Source organism: Ochlerotatus camptorhynchus, unplaced genomic scaffold, assembly GCF_037179485.1.
Source record: "Ochlerotatus camptorhynchus isolate MF236.1 unplaced genomic scaffold, CSIRO-AGI_Acam_v1.1 ptg000192l, whole genome shotgun sequence".
Classification (NCBI taxonomy): Eukaryota; Metazoa; Arthropoda; class Insecta; order Diptera; family Culicidae; genus Ochlerotatus; species Ochlerotatus camptorhynchus.
The window spans coordinates 2,874,044-2,882,195 of NW_027040682.1; the positions used below are offsets into that span (position 1 = coordinate 2,874,044).

At 48.3% G+C, this 8,152-nt stretch overlaps 1 protein-coding gene across 1 annotated transcript; it reads left to right on the forward strand.

Annotated features, from left to right (window-relative positions):
- Positions 1-1,652: 1,652 nt before the first annotated feature.
- On the forward strand, positions 1,653-7,778 carry LOC135702355 (uncharacterized). Its single transcript, XM_065223377.1, has one exon. It carries the CDS (start codon positions 1,653-1,655, stop codon positions 7,776-7,778), a length of 6,126 nt encoding a protein of 2,041 aa, XP_065079449.1.
- Positions 7,779-8,152: the final 374 nt, after the last annotated feature.

Here is an 8,152-nt window from a genome sequence, read left to right on the forward strand (position 1 = left end):
GGGGGGGGGTTTGGCTTCGTACCACTCCAGGACAACATTTGAATAGTGGCACGACGCTAGATTCGGCCAGAAGATCGTAGGGCCCTCGTGTTGCTTCAACTGAGGAAGCAGACGCTTCTGTAGACACTCCTTGAGGTATATCTCCCCGTTTACAGTCCCGGTAGTCACGAACGGCGCACTCGGATTGCCACATGAACAGATCGCTTGCCAAATCATGTATTTGTCAAACTTGTGCTGGGCGGTGAAGAACAGTAGCCCCGGAGGCTGCCGGAAGTCCGCCTTGACGTAAGTCTCATCATCCATGATGAGACAATGAGGCTTCGTCAGCATCTGGGTGTACAGTTTCCGGGCCCGTGACTTTCCCACCGTATTTTGCCGTACGTCACGATTTGAAGCCTTCTGCATTTTGGCCACATCCCTGACCGAAGCATTAGGATTACGCTTAAACGCTTTCACGACACGCTTGTGATCCTGATCACTATTAGAACATCCATTCTGACCGCATTTATCCTTCCGTTCGATACTCAGAGTTTCGTAGTAACGTTTAATCACACGACTCACCGTTGACTGCACGATTCCGAGTTGTTTTCCGATGTCCCGAAGAGAGAGTTGAGGATTTTCCAGGTGCTTGCGCAAAATCAATTCGCCACGTTGCTTTTCGGGTGACGCCATTTTTTCCCAATTTTCGAAAAACTGACAGCGATAAAAATACAGTGTAAACAATACACTTTAAACTACTTCTACCCAAGTTTTCAAGAGAAAATAACCAATGGGTAATGTTCTACAGCGTTTTTTCCGTGATGCAATTTGATGTGGGATACCCTTTATAGTGCTCCTTACCTTATGCAATCAAGAACCCTTCGAAGTTTTCATCCAGATCACCAATATGTATAGCTCTGACTATGTAGATCAATAGCTTTATAAAGAAAGTTATGAATTGGGATGTTAGTAGAATACTCATCCAATACAATGTTGAATCTGAGAATATTTCTACATTCAATTTCGAGGCAATTTTGCCGTTTCCGTTGTTCTCGAAAAAGTCATCGACGGCCTGACTATTGCTTCAGTAATTGAAGTTGGCCACTGTCAACGTCTTAATCGGTATGTCATGCATATTACATGTTGTGCGCACCTCCGAGCACTATGGACACATCTTGCGACGTACTCTACCAGAACCTCAAACGACGTTGATACGAAACGTCAGTGAAGGATCGAGCGGAAACTAACCAGCTGTGCGGGTGTGTGAGAATGGTCAGAATACGTATGAAACAGGAGAAGAACGATAATTAATTGAATGTAAACAAAGGCATTGGAGCAAAAGTGTAGTTGCATCGTTGCATTAAAGTGAAATTTAGTGAATATTAGCATATTAGGAGTTTAAATACTTATTCCAAAGCGGAACTTAGTGGGAATTTTTATAAAGTACAATCGGATTCAGTCTGTTGGAAAACTTCCCAGAAAAAACGTAACCTGTAAGAGAAAGAAGCGGATTAGATAAACCATAAATGTAAGTTGAAATGAATATTGTTAAAATTATTGATAGCTAACGCAAATATACTTAGTTTTAAGCTGTTCACAACACAAAAGTGAAGTGCTGCTGTGGAAATTCGGTTTTCATTAGGCTGGTCCGAACAATTTCTTAAAAATTTATGATGGTTCGACCAAACCCTAACCCTGATCCGGAACGGTCAGGATATAGTTGTGCGGGATGCCAACGTCCAGATTGTGCTGAGGAAGAAATGGTATTTTGTGACAATTGCCAAAAGTGGTACCATTTCGGTTGTGCTGGCGTTACCGAGGAGGTAAGAGACGTTTCTTGGAGCTGTCCGGAGTGCAAGATTGTTGACGTGGGTGATGCTGGTTCATCTGAGCTGCAAGAGGAGTTGAAAAAGCTCGAAGAGGAGAAGAAGAGGCAGAAGCAGGAACTGGAAAGGGAGAAGATTTTGTACCGCAAGCGACTGGAGATGCAGCAAGAGATGTTCGAGATGCGCCAGCAGCTGGAAAAGGAAAAGCGGGAAATGGAACTGGAGTTTGAAAAGACGCAAATGAAGAAGAAACTTGTCGAAGAAGAAGCCCATCAGAAGAAGCTCGACGAGATGCGGACGGAAATGGAGGAGAAGCTGGAACAGTTGAAGATGAAGCGGAACAAGAACACTGATGGTAAAAAGGTACAGGAAGAAGAAGAAGAAGAAGCTGAAAGTAGTGAAAAGAGAAGCTCGAAGAAGAAAAAGCAGAAGAAAACGAAGTCGGGGGAAGTAAAGCCAGAAAAATCGAAGCTCGAGAAGAAAAAGTCGGGAAAAGAAAAACCTGGGAACGTGGATCCGCCGGCAGTAAATGCTGCTGACATTCGAGGAGCGTACCGTAAACACTCGACACCAAAAGTAGCCAAAAAACCTGCAAAGAAGTCAGTTGAACGTCCAATAAGTCTGCCGGAGAGTTTCCTGATCGGTCGAGACAAGAACGATACACCCTTTGGACACCCAGAGGTCCCGAAGAAGAAGAAGGATAAGAATAACAGCGGTAAGCTGATGAACCAAGTGAAGGGAGTATTGGAGTCAGATAGTAGTGAGAGTTCCGAAGAAGAAGAAAGTTCGGAGGTGGAAGAAAAGAGCTCCGAGGCGGAGGAAGAAAGTTCCGAAGAGGATAGTTCTGAAAGTGAGGAAGAGAGCTCGGAGAGTTCCGAGGAAGATCATAATCAGAGAGATTATCGGCGTAGAGTGCGACATCGTCATCAAAAACCAACGAAGGCCCAGCTATCCTCTCGCCATTTCCTATCCAGGAAGTTGCCGACTTTTTCTGGAAAGCTGGAGGAATGGCCCATGTTCATAAGTAGTTACGAGACGTCAACAAAAGCGTGCGGGTTCTCAAACGTCGAAAACTTAGCGCGTCTTCAAGAATGCCTGAAAGGAGAGGCACTGGAGGCGGTGAGAAGCAGACTTCTATTACCCAAAGCAGTCCCGAAGATTATCGAAACCCTGCGGATGCTGTTTGGCCGTCCGGAGGGACTGCTCAATATGTTGCTGATAAAAATCCGCAATGCAGCGCCACCGAAAGCAGAACGGTTAGCGAGTTTTATCAGCTTCGGGGTAGTAGTTCAACAGCTTGCTGATCATCTTGAAGCTACAGGTTTAACCGCTCATCTGGTGAACCCGATGCTCATCCAAGAGTTGACAGATAAGCTGCCGGCGGGAACTCAGATGGAATGGGTGCGGTATCGCAGGAAGAGTGCAATCGTTACGATACGAACTTTGTCCGACTTCCTGTCTAACATTGTCAAGGATGCAAGCGAAGTCACGTCATTCGGAGAAGCTGCCCGGTTTGTGGAGCAACGGCCGTCGAAAGGGAAATCGAAGCGGGAACATGAAGGATATTTGCACGCTCATAGTGGGGTAGAGAGGAGTCAAAGTCCGCCAGTGAAGGAAAGGAAACCGTGTAGGATTTGTGAAAGAGTCGACCATAGAATTAGGAATTGTGAAAGATTTCGCAAACTCCGACTTGCCGACCGTTGGGAAGCTGTACGAAAGTGGAATCTGTGCCAGTTGTGTTTGAACGAGCATGGAAACCTTCGATGCAAGTTAAACTTTCGTTGCAACGTCAGTGGTTGTAATGATCGTCACAACCCACTACTCCATCCAGTGGGTTCGGTTGCTGGTTCAAACTGCAACATCCACGCCATCCTACCGAAACCCTCCGTCATCTTCCGCATGATGCCAGTTACGCTGTATTGTGGAAAGTTCTCTGTGAACACGATCGCCTTTCTGGACGAAGGATCGTCGTATACGCTGGTAGAGAAACCGCTGATCAGCAAATTGGGAGTACGAGGAGTGACCCAACCACTTCGTGTGACTTGGACTGCGGGAGTCTCCCGGATCGAGAAAAACTCGCAGAGAGTAGATCTGTTTATCTCCGCACTAGGATCAGCTCAGCGTTTTCAGATCAAGAGTGCGCACACGGTGGAGAGTTTGAAGCTGCCGCAGCATACTCTGTCTCTGACAGAGATAGTAAAGCAATATAATCATCTACATGGTGTACCGGTTACAGACTTCCAGCAAGCCACTCCGCAGATTCTCATCGGGCTGAAGGATATCCACCTGTACGCGCCGATCGAGTCAAGGATAGGAGGACCGGAGGAACCAATAGCAGTCAGATCTAAGCTTGGTTGGACCGTCTACGGACCAACGGGTCTCGAGAAAACGGATGGTGGAATGGTAGGACATCATAGGTGCAGTACTTTGTCGAATCAGGAGCTCCACGACCTCCTCAGGAACAACTACACTTTGGAGGAATCAGGGATTTCCGTCGCGTTGCTGCCTGAATCCGAGGAAGTCAGACGAGCGAAGGAGATTTTGGAGAAGACGACTGTGAGGGTAGGTGATCGCTTCGAGACGGGTTTACTATGGAAGGAGGATGATCCGCACTTTCCCGACAGCTACCCTATGGCAGTGAAACGTTTGCAGTGTATGGAAAGACGTATGCAAAATGACTCCAATCTGTACAACAAGGTTCGCAGTATGATTGGCGATTATCTAGCAAAGGGGTACGCACACATAGCTACGCCGTCAGAGTTGGCTGCGTTCGACTACAGCAAGGTGTGGTACGTGCCTCTGAACATCGTGTACAACCCGAGGAAGCAGAAGTATCGTCTGGTGTGGGACGCTAGGGCAGAAGTTAAAGGCGTTTCATTGAACTCCAAGCTGCTGAAAGGTCCGGATATGCTTACCGCACTTCCCGCGGTGATCTGCAGATTCCGTGAAAGAGTGATCGGATTTGGCGCAGATATCAAGGAGATGTATCACCAGATGAAAATGCGTGAAGTGGATAAGCGGGTACTGAGATTCCTGTTCCGAGATAATCCTTCGATGGCACCGGTGGTGTATGTGATGGACGTAGCGACATTCGGCTCAACCTGCTCGCCATCTTCAGCACAATATGTCAAGAATCTGAACGCGAAGGAGTATGCTAGGCAGTTTCCAGAAGCAGCGGAGAAAATCGTCAAGAACCACTACGTGGACGACTACTTCGACAGCGCGAACACCGTTGACGAAGCTGTGAAAGTGGCGAAAGAGGTTCGGTATGTTCATTCCAAGGGTGGCTTTGAGCTGCGTAATTGGGTGTCCAACTCAGAGATGTTCCTTCAAGCCATGGGCGAGCGGAAAGCAAATCAGTGCGTGAGGTTCAACGAAGACAAGGAATCAGGTTCCGAACGAGTGCTGGGAATTGTTTGGAGTCCAGCAAGCGACGAGTTCTCGTTTTCCACTAAGCTGAGAGACGACCTCGCTCCATACTTGTCAGGCGAGCTGCTACCGACGAAGAGAATAGTTATGAGCTGCGTGATGAGTTTTTTCGACCCGTTAGGACTGCTATCCATCTTCACCTTTTACGGGAAACTGTTGATCCAGGATTTGTGGCGGAGTGGATGCGAATGGGATCAGCAAATCGACCAAGAGTGTGCAGAGAAGTGGAGCCAGTGGATTACAAGGCTCCCAGAGGTTGAAGAAGTTCGAGTTCCTCGTTATTATTTCCAAGGTGGGTGCATCGGCCGCATAGACTTTAGCAGCATACAACTCCACGTCTTCGTCGATGCAAGTGAAAACGCATTCGGCGCTGCAGCGTACCTCCGCATAGAGACGGCTAACGGTCCACTGTGTTCACTTGTGATGGCAAGATCGAAAGTGGCGCCACTGAAGCATCTATCGATTCCTCGTCTGGAGCTTCAAGCGGCAGTGCTGGGAGCTAGACTCGCAAATTCCGTCGTCGAGATACTGTCCTTGCAGATTAAGCAGCGATTCATCTGGAGCGATTCGAAGACCGTGCTATCATGGATCCAATCGGACCATCGTCGGTACAAGCAGTTCGTTGCGTTTCGGATTGGTGAAATTCTCAACCTTACGAAGCTCGAAGAATGGCGATGGGTTCCGACAAGGTGCAACGTAGCTGATGCAATGACGAAGTGGGAGAAAAAGCACAGTCTGTGTTCCGATGGGCCATGGTTCCGTGCTCCACACTTTCTCTACCGGTCGGAGGAGCAATGGCCGGAGCAACATAGCGTCACGCCGAACGTTTCCGAGGAGATTCGAGCATGCCTTCTTTTCCACGACGTTACGGTGACAGAGCCAATGGTAGACCCACAGCGGTTTTCAAGATGGAAGGTACTAGTTCGGACAGTAGCATGCGCTTACAGATTCGTATCGAATTGCAGAAGGAAGCGAGATGGTTTAAGGATCGAGGCAGTATCGACAACCGAGAATGCGAAGAAGGTAATTAAGAGAAGTTTGCCAGCAACGAAAGTACCGTTGCAACGAGAAGAGTATCGGAAGGCGGAAGTGTACCTTTGGAGATCGGCACAAGCGGACTGTTTCATGGACGAAGTCAAGGTGCTAATGAAGAACCGGCAACTTCCATACGAGGAGTGGCATCAATTGGAGAAGAGTAGCTATCTCCACAACCTGAGTCCGTTCTTGGACGAGCAAGAAGTGCTGCGAATGGAAGGAAGAGTGGCGAGAGGTTCGTCTCTGCCATTCGAGCTCAGGTTCCCGATCATTCTTCCGAAGAAACATCCGGTGACTAACAAGCTGCTCGAGTACTATCATCAACAGGTTGGTCACGGCAACATGGAAACCGCCGTTAACGAAATCCGGCAACGCTTTCACATCCAGAACCTGCGAGCGGAGATGAAGCGGATCGTGAGGACCTGCGTGTGGTGTAAGGTGAGGAAGTGCCAACCGAAGAACCCCAGAATGGCTCCACTGCCGAAGTCGCGTGTTACGCCGAACTTGCCGCCGTTCAGCCACACCGGAGTAGACTACTGTGGACCATTTATAGTTACCGTCGGTCGCAGGTCCGAGAAAAGGTATGTCTGCTTGTTCACCTGTATGTCAACAAGAGCCGTCCACCTTGAGGTTGCTCACAGCCTGACAACTCAAGCGTGTCTGATGGCCATACGGCGCTTCGTATGCCGTAAAGGAAAACCGCTGGAATTCTACTCCGATAATGGGACGAACTTCCAAGCAGCCAGCAAGGAGATCATGAAAAGGATCGAATCCGAATGCGAAGACGCGTTCACCGATTCCAGAACCCGCTGGAACTTCAACCCGCCCAGCGCACCTCACATGGGTGGGGTTTGGGAGAGGCTAGTACGCTCTCTCAAGGCAGCGTTGAACGTGCTCAACGATGGACGAACGTTGACCGACGAAGTGCTGCTGACCACTCTTGCGGAGGCCGAAGATCTGATCAATTCGCGCCCTCTGACGTACGTGTCCCTGGAGCCGGGAGTGGATGAAGCTTTGACGCCAAACCATTTTGTCCGAGGCGTTGGAGCAATACGAACGGAACATTCCGTTCAACCAACGAACGAGGCTGACGCTCTCCGAGACCGTTACAAGCGGTCGCAATTGCTGGCAGATAAATTGTGGACTCGGTGGATTTCCGAGTATTTGCCGTCGATCAACCAGCGCACGAAGTGGCACTCAGAGTCGGTGCCATTAGAACGTGGTGACCTAGTGTATATCGCGGACGACACCACACGGAAGAACTGGATCCGTGGCATCGTAGTCGAAACCTACCAAGGAGCGGATGGTAGAATCAGGCAGGCTGTAGTAAAGACCGCTAAAGGTGAGTTCAGGCGCCCAGTGGCGAAGCTGGCGGTGCTTGAGGTTCAGGACCGTAAATCTGGAGTGGAAGGAACCCCGCCAGAATTACGGGGAGGGGGTATGTGCGCACCTCCGAGCACTATGGACACATCTTGCGACGTACTCTACCAGAACCTCAAACGACGTTGATACGAAACGTCAGTGAAGGATCGAGCGGAAACTAACCAGCTGTGCGGGTGTGTGAGAATGGTCAGAATACGTATGAAACAGGAGAAGAACGATAATTAATTGAATGTAAACAAAGGCATTGGAGCAAAAGTGTAGTTGCATCGTTGCATTAAAGTGAAATTTAGTGAATATTAGCATATTAGGAGTTTAAATACTTATTCCAAAGCGGAACTTAGTGGGAATTTTTATAAAGTACAATCGGATTCAGTCTGTTGGAAAACTTCCCAGAAAAAACGTAACCTGTAAGAGAAAGAAGCGGATTAGATAAACCATAAATGTAAGTTGAAATGAATATTGTTAAAATTATTGATAGCTAACGCAAATATACTTAGTTT